Consider the following 21,330-nt stretch of genomic DNA (forward strand, 5'->3'; position numbering starts at 1 on the left):
TGCCCCTGAACAGGCAGTTAACCCACTGTTCCTAGGCCGTCATTGAAAATAAGAATTTGTTCTTAACTGATTTGCCTAGTTAAATAAAGGTAAAATAAAAAATAAAACAATAAACCTCTGACTGTCACCTCCATCACATACTGCATAACAGTACTGTATTCCCCCCACCTCCCTGTCCCCCCCTCCCCCGCCGACACACACACCCAAACCCTGAGAGAGACACATCAGCAGTAATGAACACAGACATCAATATATCCCGGCTGTGTGTGTGTGTGTACTGAGTGTCTGGTGTGAAGTGGTGTTACACACGTCCGATACAAGTGCATCTCCCAGTGTCACTTCTCTCGCATCCCCTCGCCACACACACACAGGTCTCTAAATATTAACAGACTACCTCTATCTTATCAAGGGTAGTAGGTTAAGGCCGAGTTCTCTTTGACGTTTTAGGGACACATTTGCATCCACCCCTGCACATACTCGTGAAGACGTTTCCCTTTCACACGCGCACGGAGCACAAAGAAGAATGAACATTGAGAGAGAATTGACATTGATTCAAGAAAAGAAGAAAAAGAAGTCAAATAATGTATTACAATAGTGATTAAAAGGTTAAATATGTTACATGTTAAAGGTTGAAAACATGGGGAAATATATACGGGGGATTCGAGTAATGCCGTAAAATAGTTAACAATGTTAATAATGTTGTTTGCTTTAAAGTACGAGGCATATACACAATGTTTGTTTTGTTGAAAGCTTAGATTAAGGCCTGAGGGCCTGCGGGAGGTTGAGGGTGGAAGGTTTATAATGTTGAAACGCTGTAATGTTGCAGTGATGAAATGTTTAAGCTGGTGGATGTTTAAGGTGTAATGGGAGTGGCGCATTGAGTTGGAGTACGATTGTAATCGAGTGCGGTAAGGAAGATTCATGTTGAAGAGTGAATGTTTAAAAGGTTAAGGTTAATAATAATAAGGATGTTGGCGTGATCTGGAAATTGCCAGGTTAGAACAGTTAGGGCTGAAGTGGATGGACGTCCTGTTTAGGGGAAGAAAAGATTGGGGTTAAGGGGCCCGGAAAAACACCTTTTTGAACGAGGCCCACATGAGGTGTCTAACTACTAGATACGTCATTAGGGTAGGTGTTAACCACAATGAGCAGAAAGGAAAATGGAGGGAATAAAAGAGCTAGGATTTTTTTTGACGGGGAAAAAAACTCTGAGCTTGCTAGAAGAACCTGTCGACTGCTGGATTTAAAAAAAATATATGTATTTTTTTATTATTATAATAACCTTTATTTAACTAGGCAAATCAGTTAAGAACACATTCTATTTTACAATTACGGCCTACCCTGACCAAACCCTAACCCCAGACGAAGCTGGGCCAATTGTGCGCTGCCCTATGGGACTCCCAATCATGGCCGGTTGTGATACAGCCTGGAATCGAACCAGGGTCTGTAGAGAAATATTTGTTCAAGTTTTAGACGCCATCTGAGGGACTTATCATCCTGAGGGGGGAGCCAACAAACTGTTTATAGAGTTGTAGAAGGTTAAAAAAAAAGATATTATATTTTATTGGCACACTGCAAAAGGGGTTTAGTTAAGGGCGCTGAAGGTTGTCTGTCTATCAATTTCATTTACTGTACATTTTTGCTTATCATTTTCTTGCTTATCATTTGCGATTGGTTGTTTGATCTGGGATTTTTTTATGCATGTTTCTGGAATTTTGAATAAACCTTCTTTATTGTTCTGTAACCCTGTGTCATCAAAGAGTCTCTCTTCAACTGTAGGTTTCTGAAGTAGACTTGATTCGTTGAGGATTTTTTCACATCTGGTTAATTAGTCTATTGGGGACTCGAGTGACTGGTATAAAAGAACCTAACCTGAGACACAGCTATAGGTGCTGAGCGCATTGGTAGACGTCGTAGGAGGAGATGATTCTGGGCTAAGCCAACCCAAGAGAGAGCACCCCATAGTGCTCTAAAGTTGAAGCTGTGGCCTGGACGATCCTGAAGAGGCGCCGGGTTGCAGGGGATAGCCCACTCTACTGTAAGGCCCTCACGGTTGAGTTTAAGGGACAGCTGTATACTAGCTCAGTGGTAAGGCAGAGCGGCATCTATCAGATCTGTAGGGATTAGGGCCCAGAAATAACGGAACTGCCATTGGGTAGACAGGGCCTAGTTGAGTCGTTAATCCTGCATGGTGGGGGGTTATTTTAGCTTTGATAATGTGACAGATTAGATATGACATTCGCAGGCTCAACATGTTTAGTCGTGTCCATGAAAATCAATGCTAGCACTCGTCTGTGCGTGTGTGAGAGAGAGTGAGAGAGAGAGAGAGAGAGCGAGAGAGAGCGAGAGAGAGAGAGAGAGAGAGAGAGAGAAGGGAGAGACAGAGGGTAAGAGAGAGAGAGAGGGAGAGACAGAGTAAGAGAGAGAGAGTAAGAGAGAGTGAGAGAGAGAGAGAGAGAAAGAGAGAGAGAGAGAGAGAGTGAGAAAGAGAGAGAGAAGGGAGAGACAGAACAAGAGAGATGGAGAGGGAGAGAGAGAGAGAGAGAGAGAGAGAGAGAGAGAGAGAGATACAGAGAGAGAGAGAGAGAGAGAGAGAGAGAGAGAGGAAAAGGAAACAGTTTCATTTACTAACACCCAGCTCATTCACCACTCTGGGTCTATAAAGCTCCTCCTGCCCCCTGCGAGTCGGCAATACACACATCCAGATGTCTCCCAATGACGACACATTAAATAACCATTCAACGTGACACACTTTCATTTCAGAGGGAAAATGTGGGGCATAAAACGTTATAGACCACCAATCTGTATCCAAATTGCTGCCGATTGAATCCCGCACACGTGGTTTCAGTTGGCTAGACGACGCTGTATGTATAGACAGTCTACTTATTTCAATTTGATGCTGCATTTGCTGACTGACAGAAAGCCAGAACACGCCAGGGGAGTCCACCACAGAGGGCATCCAAGTGGTGACAGGTGTTGTTGGAGGGAACACACACTCTTCCACAACGATAGTCAAGCGCTAGCTGTAAAACAGCGCTAGCTCCAACTAGCTCCCACCGCTAACGGCTTGTGTGAGAAACGCTGACAGTGCTGTCTGTAAAATGAACACAACAGCCCCCCACACACACACACCTAAAATCTATGTATTTTTTCAATTGCTGTTTGTTTTGATTGAATAACTTCTATGCCCTTACCTTGGATGCCACAGTGTTCAAGAATGGGATCCCATTAATGCAGAGAAAGGTTTTCTTGTGCATCGTTATGTATTGAGTACATATGCATTGTTTGAATTGTGTTCGCGCACACAAATGAATATAGCTCAATGTTTTTCTCCAAATGAACCAATATAGCACAAAACAAGAAATCACTAGCTCCCACTCTACCAATCAAAGCAAGCCAAGCTGACATTTCACATTTCTGACCACGCTGACATTTGTTTTAGCCCACATATCTTCATGTTAAAATGTGTACAGGCGAGGCAGATAGAGGCAGTCTATTTAATGTTAGTCATAAACGTGGATGTGTGATCTGGGCTCCACCCCAGGACTTTACTCAGACAGCAGGTCTTAAATGAGCATCCATCTGGTCCGTCAGCCTGCCTCTCAACACCATCAAAACACACCATTTTACAGCATACACCTCTCATTTGACCTCTTTATATAGAAAGACACGCGTGCGTGGGTGAACACATGCGGCCATACACAGTCACGCGTGCACGCACACGCACGCACACGCACATACAGTACACACTTTTATATCCCACCTCTACTTCTCTCTCTCATCTCATCTTTTCTGCTCATCTCAGCTTTGAAGGTCCACTGTAGGATTTACAGTTTGATTGAATGTCTGTGTGTCACCTGCCAGGCTGGGGTCCAACTCAGGGTGTATGGACTATGTCAGAGCCCCCCCCCCCCCCCCCCCCCTCACAATGCACCTCACAATGTCTCACCTTTAGACCTGAGGTGTGGGAACTAATCTGGAGATTAATCAACTCTGCCGGATTAGCCTCAACCACAATGACTTTCACCGCACAGAGCTCACAAGCTGCAGAGCTAGACAGCTAATGCAGCGCGAGATAGAGAAGGGAGGAGAAAGACAGCAGTTTGACACAAGAAAACACCAGTCAATTCTCCAAGTGAAAGTGAACAATGGACAGACCAGAGGTGAAAAGAACCACACAGTTAAAGCTAAACAAAAGGCTGGGAGATGAGTGGAGGAGAAGTTCCTTTAAAGTCTCTCGACAAACATGTCAATCATATCACTCCCCACCTCCTTACCCCTTCTCACATCCCCCAACGAAACTGAATTGTTTTTCAGATTGGGCTATAGCAATACCCTACAAGACAGCCTGGGCACACCACCACCGCCACTCCGTCCCCACCCTCTCACCCCAAAGAAAGGAGCGATAGGAGGGCTTTTGTTAGATGGCACATTTCACAGCTCTGTGACTTACAGAAACCCAATCCTGTGATTAGTCAGCGCATTGACGTTATCTTAAGTTCCTTGTCAGAATTAATTTAGTGTGGGTGGGCTGCGGGGCTGTCTGTCAGGCTCCGGGGAGAGGAAAGCAGAGAGGGGGCTGGAAGCGATCCCTTTCAAATAAGCCCTAGCTCCAAACTGGACCGGCCGCCTGGGAACCAAATATCTGCCCCATCAAAAGGCCCCCTTCTACACAGAAACAAGAGGGAATGGGGTTCAATGAACAGCCTGAAACGGATCCCCCTTCGCCCTGCCCGTGGCCCTCTTAGTGCCCTCAACCTTGCCAGAGACCGCAGGCACACACACACACACTGCCACACACACACACACTGCCACACACTCGCATACACACAAACCTACATGTTTGATATACACAAATACATGTTTAAGGTACATGCAAGCACACGCACTCACACACACGGCAGATATAACTATGAGAAATGTTGGCAGGCGTCTAGTGTAAGCCATTTCCCTGCCTTGCAGAAAGGCGACAGCAGTGTCTGCAGTCCCTTGGCCTGCGCTGACACTTCATTAGAGGACTTTTTCTGCTGGCCTCCTGAAGTGTACCATTTGATGAAACCTAATGGATTACAGCATTTCAATTTGGGGAGCCGGGCCCCGTTGTCAGCCTTCTTAATCTCCTTCAATTAGGGAGCAGCTCTTAGGCAAATCTCTGACATCTGAGAGCTGGGAGCAGGCCAGCCAGTCTGACCCACAAATAGGTTGAAGCCTTCCTTCATGGGAGTGGGAGCTCACTCTTTCTCTTTATCTCTCTTTATCTTTATCTCTCTCTCTCTCTCCTCTCTCTCTCTCTCCTCTCTCTCCCTATCGTCCCGATTCCCTTCACTCTCCTCCTCTTCCATAATTTGTCCCAGACACTGATAAATGGATTAGGCAGCAGGTGTGTGTATACGTGTGTGTGTGTGTGTGTGTGTACGTGTGCGACTGCCTCTGTGTGTGACAGAGGCTGACCTTGGTGGAAGTACTGTAAGAGAGGAGCCTTGCCAGCATCTGTCTCCTAGTCCCCAAATGGGCTGAGATGAGCCCAAGGCTGACTGACCGGAGGTGCAGACTGAGTGGGGATCGCCCCATTTTTTGCCCAATTCCCCATTATCTGTCCCTTTGTTCTCATAATGGTTATCCCTCTCCCATATCCACATGAACACAAAATAACCCTTTAATGCTTAGAAGGAAGAAAAATGCCTTGGCCTTCAGTAATAAGCCTTGAATTACCTACCCAAGGGTTTTCGTTTCAAGATGTGGAATCTTCAATTATTTTGTTCCTATTTTCCCCCCAAAAAGAGGGCGAGAAAAGGGGGGGATGAGACGCAAACGCTAATGGTACCAGAGTGAGAGGCTTTGTTCAGCCGCCACATTTAGCCTGTCCCTCATCATCTATCCTCGCCCTCACAGCAGCACAAAGGATAAAAGAGCTGAAATATAGATTTCTCTCTCTCCTCCTCCTCCCCCTCCCTCCCTCCTTCACTATGCCCGGTCTCCTCTGGTTCCTCTCTCCCTCCCTCAATATGTGCCATCAAAATATTGAGAGCCTAGTGTGGTATTTTCAAAGAGAGAGAGAACGAACGAAAGAGAGAGACAGACATAGAATCGGGTGGCTTGTCTAGCCATCTCATGTGGGAGGGGGGGGTTAAGAATGTAGTATTGGAGCAGAAGTTCTCATCAAAGTGGCTTTCACACACCTCAAAATGAGTCAGTGGTAACTGGTTGGAAAAGCAGGTGTAATGTTCCCTTTGATGTAGAAATCCTAAAACGGGATATGCTTCAACTGTCTATGCAAGATTTACATAAAATTCAGTCTGGGCACATATCTTAAGATTCACTCCTTTACTATAAGTGAATAATGTTATCATGCTCTATCATAACGGAATACAAACAGATGGAGTACGGACAAAAGAGCCAGACAGACAATCAAAGGTTCTTAATCTGCAATGTTGCTGCAAAAGCATGTTCTTTCACATAGGTTGGAGAAGAGCTCTTCATTGTAAATGGTAAATTGAGATGAGTGAATCTTCCAAAGCTTGAGGGCTCTGCTTCCATGATGCTTTCAAAGATAATTGACTTCTTCAAGCTCACAAAAGATCAAAATGTAAACAACGAGCATCTTAATCAACCATTCACTTCTCAAATGAACCTTTAATAACTGTAAACCCACACTGATGTTTCCGACAGATACTTGGCAACGACTAGGAATGCTCATTAGTAACAGAACACACGCACACGTATGCACGCAAACACGCACACACGCACGCACGCACACACACACAAATGGTTTCAGCAGTTATCTTTAACAACGTGCTAAAATATTAAACTTACAACAGAGTTGGATGCTACAAGGCCAGACCATGTTGTAGAGTCTTCTAAATGTTAAAGGCCCAATGCAGCTGTTTTTATCTCAATATCAAATCATTTCTGGGTAACAATTAAGTACATTACAAAAATTGCTTGTTCGCAAGAGCAATTTTTAAAGCAAGACTTTTGCTAGGACTGTCTGGAAGTGGTCTGAGTGCAGGGGAACACTGATAATCCCTGTCAAAATCCAAACTAGCTGTTATTGGCAGAGGTTTGGCCGGTAGGGATATCCTTGTCTCATCGCGCACCAGCGACTCCTGTGGCGGGCCGGGCGCAGTCTACGCTAACCTAGGTTGCCAGGTGCACGGTGTTTCCTCCGACACATCGGTGCGGTTGGCTTCCGGGTTGGATGCACGCTGTGTTAAGAAGCAGTGCGGCTTGGTTGGCTTGTGTTTCGGAGGACGCATGACTTTCGACCTTCGTCTCTCCCGAGCCCATACTGGAGTTGTAGCGATGAGACAAGATAGTACTACTAACAATTGGATACCACGAAATTGGTAGGGAGGGTTAGGGAGTTTTTTTTACATTGTTTGCAAACTGATTTGTGACTCGTATTAATGCCAAAATAACATGCAAAACAGGCAAGCCCCCCCCAAATATACACAGTTGAAGTCGGAAGTTTACGTACACTTAGGTAGGAGTCATTAAAACTTCCTTTTCAACCACTCCACAAATTTCTTGTTAATAACAAACTATAGTTTTGGTAAGTCGGTTAGGACATCTACTTTGTGCATGACAGAAGTAATTTTTCCAACAATTGTTTAGACAGATTATTTAATTTATAATTCATTGTATCACAATTCCAGAGGGTTAGAAGTTTACATACACTAAGTTGACTGTGCCTTTAAACAGCTTGGAAAATTCCAGAAAATTATGTCATGGCTTTAGAAGCTTCTGATATGCTAATTGACATAATTTGAGTCAATTGGAGGTGTACCTGCGGATGTATTTCAAGGCCTACGTTCAAACTCAGTGCCTCCTTGCTTGACATCATGGCAAAAATCAAAAGACCTCAGAAAAAAATTGGAGACCTCCACAATTCTGGTTCATTCTTGGGAGCAATTTCCAAATGCCTGATGTTTTTTTAAATTGTACCTTTATTTAACCAGGTAGGCTAGTTGAGAACAAGTTCTCATTTACAACTGTGACTTGGCCAAGATAAAGCATAGCAATTCGACACATACAACAACACAGATTTACACATGGAATAAACAAAACATAGTCAATAATACAGTAGAACAAAAGAAAACAAAAAGTCTATATACAGTGGGTGCAAGATAAATAAATAAATACTGTATGGGGATGAGGTAGGTAGATAGATGGGCTGTTTACAGATGGGCTATGTACAGGTGCAGTGATCTGTGAGCTGCTCTGACAGCTGGTACAACGCAACTTCGACAGCAGCAACGGTTCCTGATCAACCCGCACTGCGTTCCTGTGATCGTCCTCGGGGCTGGTGTTGTTGTGCTGCTAGTGTAGTGCGTTGGGGGGGGGGGGGGGGGGGGTACTGTCACGGATCCCTCCGAAACTTTCATTATGCACACCTGTCCCCTTTTCCCACAGATTAGTACTTGAATAAGTGTGCCCGTTGGTTTCCATTGGGATGTTGATTCTTTTTACATTGTCAGTTGGTGCGTGTGAGTACCTGGGCTTTATGTTTTGGCTTCGTGCCATTGTGGATTGCGCAGATGATTACAGGTCTCGTCCTGTGTGTTAATCATTGTGTGTGTGTACTATTTCTTCGAGGTACTTCTCGCTATTTAGTTTGGGTTTCAACCCTGTGTTTTGTAACGTGTTTGTTTGCCCTTCGTTCCCGTGCACGGCACGCCGTAATTTGGGTAGAATTTCAAAAAACGATTACGCATTCCTGCGTCTGTCTCCCGATCCTTTCATGCCAACGTGACAGACAAGAACTGGGACATCTCAGCTTAAAACTGTGTGTGTGTACCTGGGTGTATGTGTTTGTACGTGTGTGTGTGTGTACGAGTGTGTATGAGTGTGTCCCTGTCTGTCTGCCTATGTGTGTAGTGCCTCTGTCCAAACTCTCGAGTTTCACCTCCTGTCAGAAAAACTTTAAGAAAACGTCAGTGTGGAATAGACGTATCCTCGGGGCAACCCATCAACCCCAAAAAATTATCGGGATGACACGCTCCTTTCTCTACCAAGCATCCCATTCTACCAAGCATCCCACCAGGTGGCATGGTGCCCAACTTTGCCCACATCCGCTACAGCATAGAGCCTTCACTGACTGTGCTCATATTCCCATAGAATCCCTTGTGCCAGGAGTCGTACCTGGGCACATAACCTGACCAGAGTCTGTATTCAAAAGCATCTCAGAGTAGGAGTGATGATCTAGTATAAGTTTTATAAGCCTTTTGAATCATAATGAATAAGAAGGGGGACCTGATCCTAGATCAGCACTCCTACTCTGGAATACTTGGTGTATATACCGGCCGTGGACAAACTCTGGGTCCTAGTTATGGTGGTCCTGAGAGACACTGACCTGCAGGCATTGAGTTTGAGTTTGTCCTCTGTGTCTCGGAGCAGCTGTTGGATATCCAGCTCGCTGGGAAGCCCAGGAAGCAGGAGCTCTACAAAGGCATGATCCTGTGGAAGGTCCCCCTGCCATTCCATCCTGCCTGGGGCACAGCGAGAGAAGAAGGAGAGTGAGAACGAACGGAGAAAAATGGAAAATGTATTTTCTCACAAAAACAACAAACAAGACATTGTCAGTATCACAGACTAAAAAGGCTTCGGTTCAATAGATGTTTTTCTTGGAGAAAAAAAATCAATAGGTCTCTTGTTTAGCTCTTATTGAATGCATTATGCATACAGTAAATAATGAATGTAACAAAATGAAGCCATCACATTCAAAGATATTTGATCAAATAGACCATGGATGGACCCCCTCCAAACACACGCACACACACACACACACACACACACACACACACACACACACACACATATGAGACATGGTAATTTGATTTCCCCTCAAACAAGATTGTTATCAGGAGACGTAAATCAACTGCACCTGAAACAAGAGGCAACTTAAATATGTTCCACCTCATCCCTTTCCTCTGTTCCACTTACAGTAGGAGGACCCCTCATCAAAATGCATAGCTTCTAAGTATTATCAGACAGTGACACTACAACCAGTTAATGTTAAAAAAAAACTAGGTAAATAAATAACTAACAAGAAAGGGGATTCTTCACTGCAGGCTTTAAATAAACAATCCATCTCGGTTCACCTCAGTATTGACGCCCCCTTGGTGCTTAACACATCCTCGAACAGCCAATCATGCGCTGGCGGGGCTCGGCCCATATCAACACCGTCATCATGAGTCAAATGGAATGTAATGGAGAGTGTCAGTGTCAATTTGGCTTTCTCACACTCCTCTCCCCTTCATCTGCTGTGATTTTAATAATCCCTGTCAAAGTCCAAACAGCCTGCCGTACGTAGGCCTACCACCCTGACACGCCAGACAGAAAGCTCAACATTCATTTAGCCCGCACAAAGGGAGGCCTGTCCAGCTGGACAAATATTATTTTCTTCACTTGACAGTCTCTGCAGTTAAGCTTGTACTTGATTATTCCCTCCCTCCCTCCCTCCCTCATCCTCCCCTCACCCCCTCTCCTTCCCCACATCATCATCCGCGCACTCTGTCTGGGAGGGAGTATATAGAGAGACTTCTGGAGACGTGTAGGTTTTCAATCGGCGGATTAGGAACTCGACGGTGTAATTATATGGGAGAGAGCGTGTGTGGCGGAGGCTGGTGATGATAGTGTGTCACACAGGATGTGCATCAACGCCCATGTGTGTGCGCGCGTGTGTGTGGTACACGTGAGAGTTAAGGGAGAGTGTCAGGTTCACATTGTCACCACACAGGGCCTCATTAGCAGCAGAAGCAGTAGATATCTTTTGTGTTGTCATTATCTATTTTGAAAGCAGATGTTGAGGAGCCCCAGTGTATTTTTGACTGCTGCCACTGGGTTGACTGGGGCAGACGTATACTCAGAGCACTCAGAGAGAATCTACAGTAGCAGTCTCCTCTCACACAATCCAAGTTAGAGATTGTTCTGAAATATTTAGCAGCTCGTCCCCAGGCTGGCATTTTAAAGCCACTTAAAGCATGTCAAGTTAAAGTCAACACGGTTTAAAAGAGGGCACCTAACATCCTCTTTTAAAGAAACAATAAATTAAACACGTACATATTTTGACATCAAAACATTTCAGAAAATGATCTAATGTGTTCTCAGAAGCAGCTATGAAAACACTGTAACTGTGCTTCACAAGGCCTCAAAATAACAGTTTGAAATTGAGTTGATTCATGTTCCCCATTATTTCTCCCTTGCATTCATTCAATTGTCGACCTACTACTGAATTTATGCTTAAAGGTTACCTATATGCTGTGGAAATATCTAAGTAGGCCTATTTGTAGGCTGCTATTACATAGCATCAAAGTAGGCTAAATGGAATTAAAATCAGTCTTTGGAGAAGCAGCTTAATTCACGCTATGGACAGTGGTTATGGTTAGTGTTGGGGTAGGGGCATCCCGGATTTTTGCACTCATTTTTTAAATGGTTTTATTATTTAACCTTTATTTAACTAGGCAAGTCAGTTAAGAACAAATTCTTATTTACAATGACGGCCTCCCCCGGCCAAACCCTAACCCGGTTAGGGGTTAGGCTGTGATACAGATAGAACAAGAGTCTGTAGTGACACCTCTAGCACTGAGGTACAGTGCATTAGACCGCTGCGCCACTCGGGAGCCCGAGTGCCTAGAGTCGAGGGGCCAAGTTTGGCACAGGGGTATAGTTCTCCTTGTTTGTTATTTGAGAATATAAATATAAGACTTCTGTATTTTTTTGAGTTGATGGATTTGATGGGTTATTTGGCTCTGTGCTGAAAATGTAGCTTTCGAATGCCATTCCACTGATTAAGAGTGTCATACTCTGAAGTATTTTAGAGAGATGTGATTTGGTATGATCAAAGAAAATGATCATCCAGAAGTGGCGCTCCTAGTGGCCGAGGACTTTAATGCAGGTTAACTTAAATCTGTTTTTCCTCATTTCTACCAGCATGTCACATGTGCAAACAGAGGGGGAAAAAACTCAAGACGATCTTTATTCGACACACAGAGATGCATACAAAGCTCTCCCTCACCCTCCATTTGGCAAATCTGACCATAATTCTATCCTCCTGATTCCTTCTTACAAGCAAAAACTAAAGCAGGAAGTACCAGTGATTCGCTCAATACGGAAGTGGTCAGATGCGAATGCTACACTACAGGACTCTTTTGCTAGCACAGACTGGAACATGTTCCAGGATTCATCCAAATGCATTGAGGAATATACCACCTCTGTCACCGGCAGATAAAGTAGATGTCACCGGCAGATAAAGTAATCCCTCTCACCCCCCCTCCCCCTGAAAAGATTTAGATGCACTACTGTTCCACTGGAGGTCATAAGGTGAATGCACCAATTTGTAAGTCGCTCTGGATAAGAGCGTCTGCTAAATGACTTAAATGTAAATGTAAATAAGTGAATCATCAATGTTGTCCCCACAGTGACCATACGTACGTACGTACATACCCCAACCAGATTGATTGAATCCTACTACACCGGCTCTGATGCTCATTGGATGTGAAGATGCTCATTGGATGTTCCAACAGTTGTGAAGAAGGCACGACAAAACCTTTTCCCCCTCAGGAGACAAAAAATAGTTGGCATGGGTCCACAGATCCTCAAAAATGTATACTGCTGCACAATCGAGAGCATCCTGATTGGTTGCATCACAGCCTGGAATGGTAACTGCTCGGCATCTGACCGTAAGGCGCTATAGAGAGTAGTGCGTACTGCCCAGTACATCACTGGGGCCAAGCTTTCTGACATCCAGGACCTATATACTAGGCGGTGTCAGACGAAGGCCCAAAAAATTGTCAAAGACTCCAGTCACCCAAGTCATCGACTGTTCTCTTTGCTACCGCACGGCAAGTGGTACTGGAGCGCCAAGTCTAGGACCAAAAGGCTACTTAACAGCTTATACCCCCAAATGGCCATCTGGACTAACTACATTGACCCCCCCCCCCCCGGTACCGATACCCCCTGCATATGTAGCCTCGTTATTGTTACGTCATTTTCTTGTGTTACTTTTTGATTATTTTTTAAAACTTTAGTTTATTTTCTTAACTCTATTTCTTGAACTACTTTGTTGGCTATGGACTTGAAAGTAAGCATTTCACGGTCTACACCTGTTGTATTTGGCGCATGTGACAAATACATTTTGATTTGATTCATGCCAGTCTGTTTTAGAGGAAGGGGGTAGACTGCTACTGGATGACACCAGGATGGATCACACCAGGATGGCCCGAAAATATTTTGGGTAGGTCAGATTGTTCTGGAAATTCTCACATAGAAACTTCAAGGGAAGGAGGATGTTTGACATGCTTTACATTTGTATCATAAACAATGTGTTAAAATCATGATGAAAGTGGCCATATTAGGCCCTTTTCCTCCTGTAAGACCCTTTGATCCGTGAATCATACATGATACAGACAACATCTTGGTGTCATTATAGTCCTTATAGTGTGCCCTAAAATATGAAGTCTACATCCCCCAAAAAAAGTAACATTCATTTAGTCAACATTTAAAATATTAAAGGTTCCACCTCAGACAATTTTATCTCAATATCAAATAATTTCCGGGTAACAACTAGGTACCTTACTGTGATTGTTTTACTTCACCAGTCGCCCTGATTACTATAAAAAGTAACACCTGAGAATAACTTCTGGGGTCAAGAGTGGAAGACAGTGATAAAGGAAAATGGGGAATAAAAGGGCTAAAGTTGTAAATGAGTATAATTTTTGGGTTGGAGTACAATTCACTGACAATTACACTTGTTGGGGGGATCCGTTTCAAGTATTGAGGATGGTAAAGGATGCATTAGGAAAAGTGGAGCTGGTCAGAGTTACCCAAAGTTGTTTTGACTTATTGTGTGTCGAAAGAGTAGAACGAGAAGGCATTATGGCTCTACATCAACCTACAGTGCATTTGAAAAGTATTCACACCCCTTTTCCACATTTTGTTGTGTTATAGCCTGAATTTCAAATGGTTTAATAATGAGTCTTCTGTCGCTGGCCTGCACACATTACCCCACAACGTGAAAGTGGAATTATGTCGTTTTTTTTTACAAAAAAAATGAAAAGGTGAAATGTCTTGAAATGTGGTGAAATGTCAATGAGTATTCAACCCAGGCTATGGCAATCCTAAATACGTTCAAGGGTAAAAATGTGCTTAAGTCACATAATAAGTTGTATGTACTCACTCTGTGTGCAATACTAGTTTTTAACATTATTTTTGAATGACTACTTAATCTCTGTACCCCAAATATACAATTATCTGTAAGGTCCCTCAATCCAGCAGTGAATTGTCTACCACAAAGCCCAGGGAGGTTTTCCAATGCCTTGCAAAAAAGGGCACATCTTGGTAGCTTGGTAAACATACAAAAAGCAGACATGTTGTAGTTATTAATTACACTTTGGATGGTGTATGAATACACCCAGTCACTACAAAGATACAGGCTTCCTTCCTAACTGAGTTGCCAGAGAGGAAGGAAACCACTAAGGGATTTCACCATTAAGGCCAATGATGACTTTAAAACAGTTACATCATTTAATGGCTGTGATAGAAGAAAACTGAGGATGGGATCAACAACATTGTAGAATGGACCTCAGCATAGAAAAATACCTAGAGGAAAACCTGGTTCATTCTGTTTTCCACCTGACACTGGGAGATGAATTCACCTTTCAGCAGGACAATAACCTAAAACACAACGCCAAGTCTACATTGGAGTTGCTTAGCAGGAAGACACTGAATGTGGCCAAGTTACAGTGTTGACTTACAGTGTTGACTACTTGAAAATCTATGGCAAAATCTGAAAATGGTGGTCTAGCAATGATCAACAACCAATTTGACAGAGCTTGTGCAATTTTAAAAGAATAATGGGCAAATATTACACAATCCAGGTGTGGAAAGCTGTTAAGAGACTTACCCAGAAATACTCGCAGCTGTAATCACTGTCAAATGTACTTCAACAAAGTATTGACTCAGGGGTGTGAATACTTGTGTAAATGATATATTTCTGTATTTCATTTTCAATAAATTTGCAAACATTTCTAAAAACATGTTTTCACTTTACCATTATGGGTATTGTGTGTAGATGGGTGAGAGAAAAACCTCAAGTTAATCCATTATCAACTAAAGCTTCAACACAACAAAATGTGGAATAAGTCAAGGGGTATGAATACTTTCAGAAGACACTATATGGGGAAGATGTAGATGGGCAACGTAGATTTTTGAAGCAGAGCACCGTTAAAAGGAATCATCTCTGGCGTCACGATGGATGCTGAGGCCTCGTGGTTTACAAGGACTATACCAGGACTTTGTTGGAGCACGATGTCTGAACCGCGCCGTGGACGGAAGAAAAGAGGAAATCCTGTCTGTATTATTGGCAAAGAGTATCTCCTTTCACATGTGAAGCTGGGATATGTGAGATACGAGGTGAGAGTTTTCGTGTCCAAGCTGTTGTTCTGCTGGAATTGTGTGTCCGGGAAGTAATGTTGATGAAGAATCTGAAGATTTACTGCATTGCAATTGTGCTGAAAAAATCACATTCACAATTCCCTGGAGTGCCCAGTTAGGGTGAATGAGTTTGAAGTGGCAAGGGTCAGGGCTGTACAGGAGGTCTCCACACAGAGGCAGCCGAAATACTGTAGTCGAAGGAGACTGGAGCTGAAGATATGGCGGTGGATGCCCCCGCAGCCTGTGGAGATTCAGTGTCATTAAACAGTTGAGGGAAACTGATATGCTGACAGTGAAGAAGGTAGAATTTGTGGCATTTATTGCACATGTGATTAATTGTACATCCCAAACGAACAAGAAGTCCAAGAAACTGGCCATAATTGTATCTGCGGCTGAAAGGTTCTTGGCTCTCCAGGACTTCACTGCCAACTTCATTGACATTTGAATCTGACAAAAGGATTACATTGATTTTTGCCTTTTGTTAATTATTTGAGAACAATATACTTAAAAATATATATTCTATACTACCCCGCACAGTGGGTGGCGGCATGCACCTCTAATATATGTTTGTGGACCACCATAATACCATAGAAGAAGAACCTCTGGGGTCACTAGAAAAAAGTTTGAAAGATAAGACGATCATGGAAAATACATTTCATCAATTAAAACAGACATTGGTGCTGTGACCCCTTCAAAATTCATAAGAAAAAAGTATCAACAGGCTCAAGAGCAAACCAGACGAGATAGCGTATTGCTGCAGAATGCTGTGGTAGCCATGCTGGTTAAGTGTGCCTTGAATTCTAAATAAATCAAAGACAGCAAACCCTCCCCACACCATCACACCTCCTCCTCCATGCTTCATGGTGGGAATCACACATGCAGAGATCATCCATTCACCTCTGAGTTTCACAAAGACACAGTGGTTGGAAGCAAAAATCTCAAATTTGGACTCATCAGACCAAAGGATAGATTTCCACTGTCCATTGCTCATGTTTCTTGGCTCAAGCAAGTCTCTTCTTATTATTGGGGTCCTTTAGTAGTGGTTTCTTTGCAGCAATTCGACCATGAAGGCCTGATTCACGCCGTTTCCCATGAACAGTTGATGTTGAGATGTGTCTGTTGCCTGAACTCTGTGAAGCATTTATTTGGGCTGCAATCTGAGGTGCAGTTAACATTAATGAACTAATCCTTTGCAGCAGAGGTTACTCTTGGTCTTCCTTTTCTGCGGCTGCTCGGCATAAGGCGCTACAGAGGGTAGTGCGTACATATCACCGGGGGCAAGCTTCCTGCCATCCAGGACCTATATACTAGGCGGTGTCAGAGAAAGGCCCAAAATATGGTCAAAGACTCCAGTCACCCAAGTCATAGACTGTTCTCTCTGCTACCGCACGGCAAGCGGTACTGGAGCACCAAGTCTAGGTTCAAAAGGCTCCTTAACAGCTTCTAATCCCGAACCATAAGACTGCTGAACAATTAATAAAAATGGCTACCAGACTATTTGCATTTACCCCCCCCCCCCCTCCGCGCGCTCTTTATTTTTTACACTGCTGCTTCTCGCTGTTATAATCTATGCATAGTCACTTTACCCCTAACTACATGTACAAATTACCTTGACCAAACTCCCCCCACACATTGACTCGGTACCGGTACCCCTGTAGATAGCCTCATTATTGTTATTTTATTGTGTTACTTAATTTTTAAAATATATTTTAGTTTATTTAATAAATATTTTCTCAACTCTATTTTCTTAAAACTGCATTGTTGGTTAAGGGCTTGTAAGTAAGCATTTCACGGTAATACCTGTTGTATTTGGCGCATGTGACAAATAACATTTGATTTGATTTGATAAACTATGGCCTACAGTGTTTATTTTTTACAACATTGTGAACCAATAATTGAGTTTAACACACTTATATTTGGGGTACTAATGGGGTAATACAGTTGAACTACGCTCAGGAGGCTTTCATGTTATATTCTTCAATAACTAATGGCTATAATCAATTTAAAAGTCTAAAAATTGATGCACTAATGCCGGATTGCGCCCTTAACAGTTTAGCCTCTCTCTATTAGCTCACATGTGAGGTCAGAGCTGAATAATAGAACGGCCTGCATACACTTTTGCCTGTTATAAGTGTGAGGTTTAGATACAACAAAACACCAAGTAGAAGCTATAAAGTACTGATGGCTTTTAATCCATTTCTTTGTTACCAAGAGACAGCCATCAATATCATAATCCCATTAGGCTACTTCTTCAAAATCCCCTATCTAGTAGCTTTACAGCTATGAGCCTATTTCAAATCAAGGACGCAATATAGTGAAAATAGGCATATAAATCCCAATTAAACCTTTTTTCTTCTCCTAAATCTTCATTTAATAAACTGACCATGGGTACAGTCAGAGGCATATATTTCGCTTGTCTCAACCTGTCATGTTGTCCCTTGGTCCCATTGATTGGTCCCCATGTAGCCATACCAGAAAGAGAATTGGATAAATTACAGACTAAGGTTACTCTACATTGGCCAAAAGAGTTTAAAACGATTAAGAATCCTGCATGCTGAGGATACACAACCTATGAACGTTTTTGAACGCCTACAATGCTATGAAAACGTTTGAAATATACATATAAATAGACGATAGGCTACACACCTCTCGATCAGATCGTTTTGTTTGCAGTCAATGAAAATCTGTTACAATCTGCTCCATTTGTAACTAATCTGAATTATCCAGATAGCGTCTGTGACAACCACCCGGAAGCAACCAAGGGAAAACTTCCGCAGGTCGGAATGATCCAAGTTTCAGGCATAATAGGGAGGGATTTTAGTTAATCTTTTTTTTTATTCAACGGTTTTGAGACGTGATACCCATGCACAATTGAATTTGTTATGAAAATTATAATTTACGAATTTGCTTCTCATTAATGAAATCATGCAATGTTAAAATAATGTGTGTTTAAAAATATAAATGTGTCGTGGACCCCCCCTCCCACTAGCGCAGTTTACTGTCAAGATAGAGTATTTTCTTCTTAGCACAAGGGTGGCAAAACACCTATATTTTGTTCAGTGATAGTCCAATATGTAGCTAGTTTATTAACCATTATGCACGATTTAATTGTAGTTTCGATAAATATAGCAACATGTTGTTGAACGAATCAAATGTTAGTCTAGAGAAATAAAATATTGACGGCTCGCGAAATGGTATCGACTGTCAAGTCTGGTCATGGCGTCTGAATTTTGGCGCTAGCTAGATAGCGTTAGTGTGGACGTCACATGCACATGCCAAGGTAATTTAACGTTAACGGTATATTGTTTTTAGTTCAACACTAACCGAACTAGTACCTACTATATAACTAGCCAGTCTTACTGACATATCCAGGGATTTAATGAAAGCGCAATATGAACTTCCCCTCGGGCGTTCTATTGGTTTCTACATCATGCTGAAATTTCCATTGACGTTCTCCGCTAGCTAGCTAACGTTAACTGGCTAGTTATCTGCAGTACAGATAACCACTGAAAACGTCTGTTGCAAAAGTAAAGGACAGTCTTGCTAGCTTGCTCTACTGTTATTTCTACTCAAGCAAGGCATGACATGATGTATAGTAGACTAGTCTTCATGTGTTGTCTTTTATCAGGATGGTGGACACCAAGTATGTGTTCCAAGTGTCTGGGATCAAGAATCTCCAGAAGAAGGGAAAGTTGCTCCATGGAATCGTTCAACTGGGTGGAAAGTACATTGGTGGCTCTGTAAGTGTTGACTTCATAGCTACGGGCTTTCCCGCTCAACCCTCACTCTCACCTTTTTTATAATCGGAAAATAGCACCAAAGGCCAGGCTGTGAGACAGCCATTATGAGAGCTGGATGGCACCTGTCACTGTCAAGACCGTTCATCGAGGAAAAGATGAACAGTGGGTGATTAGTCCTGAAAAATGACCTTAATTGGTTTCTGATGTTGGGATGTATTTTTGACTCTGTCATTTTATCCTTGCCCTCAATTGGCTCTTATTATAGTTACTGTACATTTGCCTCCAGTCTCAGGGGCACACAATGTGCTGCAAAGTTCGTATCCCTTTATCCCCGCCACGACTCTGCGGGAAGGTCACGGCAAGAACGGTCACTGGTCAGTTTAGAACTTTAGTTGCTGACCTCTTTGGTATCCGTTGTTTTATTTTCTATGTACTAGGCCTATATCAAATGAGTTGGCCGACCGCCTAGGATATTTTCAATGCCACCGAAACATCACGCTTTATTTAGATGGTTTGCCTTGGTGGAGTCAAAGCAGATGTGTTGATCTTCCAGGTTTATAAAGACGGAACTACCCATCTGATTGTCACCCGCGAGCTGCCGAGTGAGAAGTTCATGGCAGCCTGTGCAGGAGGTAAGTGATGATGAACGTAAGCGCTACACTTACTAGGTGTTTCCGTAAACTGAGTGTACAAAACATTAGGAACACTTGCACTTTCCATGACAGACTGGCCTGGTGAAAGCTCTGATCCCTTATTGAATGGGCAATACAAAATATGTAGGTGCTTTTGAACGGGGTATGGTAGTAGGTGCCAGGTGCAGCGCTGCTGGGTTTTTCACGCTCTACAGTTTCCCGTGTGTATCAAGAATGGTCCACCACCCAAAGAACATCCAGCCAACTTGACACAACTGTGGGGGTCATTGGAGTCAACATGGGCCAGCGTCCCTGTGGAATGCTTTTGTCACCTTATAGTCCATGCCGCTACGAATTGAGGCTGTTCTGAGGGCAAAAGGGGGTGCCACTCAATATTAGGAAGGTGTTCCTAATGTTTTGTACACAGAGTATTAGGTAGCAAGCTTTGACAAAGTCAGCTTGTACAGACTAGGGATTCCACAGCTTAATACTCTCATGGACCTTTCATAAGTAGCATTTTCATTATTTTGTGGTGTTTGTTTTTCTTCCCTCTCTGTCAGGCAAATGGATCGTGACTCCAGAATATATTTTTGACTCTGTTAAGAATGGTTCGTGGCTGCCAGAGGGGCCCTATGAGTTGGACATTGTCTCCAAGGGGGGAGTCCCTGGGACCTCTAACCCAGTGAAGGTGTGGAGGGAGAGGGTGACCAGCAGGGCCATGGCTGGGGCCTTTGAGGGTTGGAGGGTCCTCCTGATGGTCAATGATCCTACTCGCAGAGACATGCTCAGAAGGTGGTCTTTAGAATTGTAGTGGGCAGTAATGTGTGTATGTATGTGTGTGTGTATAGATATATATAGATATATCTAGATATCTATATATAGATATGAACATGTTTTAGCCATATGTAAGAGCCTACGCTTGAGTAACAGTAATAGACAATGAGGAAATGTCTGAGAATGGAATTCTAAATACATGTGTATTTAATGAATTTGTAAAATGAATGGATTCACATTCAAGGCATAAAGCTTAAGTTACAAGCATTACAAGGCATTCCAAGCATATGCAGTGCATTTGGAAAGTATTCAGACACCCTGACTTTTTCCACATTTTGTTACGTTACAGCCTTATTCAAAAATGTATTAATGTATGTATTAAGTGGACCCCCCCCCCCCCCCCCCCTCAATCTACACAAACTACCTCATAATGACAAAGCAAAAAAGTTTAGACATTTTTGCACATTTATTAAAAACATAACGCTGTCACATAAATATTCAGACCCTTTACTCAGTACTTGAAAGCACCCTTGGCAGTAATTACATCCTTGAGTCTTCTTGGGTATGACACTACAAGCTTGGCACACTTGTATTGGGGAGTTTATCCAATTCTCTGCAGATACTCTCAAGCTCTGTCAGGTTGGATGGGGAGTGTCGCTGCATCAAGGATCTCTACGTTGCTCTGTTCATCCTTCCCTCGATCCTGACAGTCTCCCAGTCCCTGCCACTGAAAAACATTCCCACAGCATGAT

The 21,330-nt window shown here is 43.1% G+C and overlaps 2 protein-coding genes across 3 annotated transcripts in view; one reads left to right on the plus strand and one right to left on the minus strand.

Moving 5' to 3' along the window:
• The window catches only part of kiaa0825 (KIAA0825 ortholog), a 150,161-nt gene extending 131,991 nt beyond the window's left edge, over positions 1 to 18,170 (minus strand). Inside the window, exons 1-2 of the mRNA XM_065026490.1 lie at positions 18,079 to 18,170; positions 9,353 to 9,488 (exon numbers count right to left, since the gene is read on the minus strand). Of these exons, the coding sequence (XP_064882562.1) occupies positions 9,353 to 9,483 (131 nt within the window). The 5' untranslated portion in view covers positions 9,484 to 9,488; positions 18,079 to 18,170. The remainder of the gene's footprint in view (positions 1 to 9,352; positions 9,489 to 18,078) is intronic.
• Positions 18,171 to 18,426: 256 nt separating this feature from the next.
• Positions 18,427 to 21,330, plus strand: part of slf1 (SMC5-SMC6 complex localization factor 1) — a 36,016-nt gene continuing 33,112 nt past the window's right edge. For both annotated transcript variants that reach the window (XM_029677419.2, XM_029677420.2), the window contains exons 1-4: positions 18,427 to 18,712; positions 19,061 to 19,172; positions 19,726 to 19,804; positions 20,365 to 20,596. In XM_029677419.2, coding sequence (XP_029533279.1) covers positions 18,699 to 18,712; positions 19,061 to 19,172; positions 19,726 to 19,804; positions 20,365 to 20,596 — 437 coding nt within the window. In that variant the 5' untranslated portion in view covers positions 18,427 to 18,698. The remainder of the gene's footprint in view (positions 18,713 to 19,060; positions 19,173 to 19,725; positions 19,805 to 20,364; positions 20,597 to 21,330) is intronic.

This window comes from Oncorhynchus nerka, linkage group LG13 (genome assembly GCF_034236695.1).
Source record: "Oncorhynchus nerka isolate Pitt River linkage group LG13, Oner_Uvic_2.0, whole genome shotgun sequence".
Lineage (NCBI taxonomy): Eukaryota > Metazoa > Chordata > Actinopteri > Salmoniformes > Salmonidae > Oncorhynchus > Oncorhynchus nerka.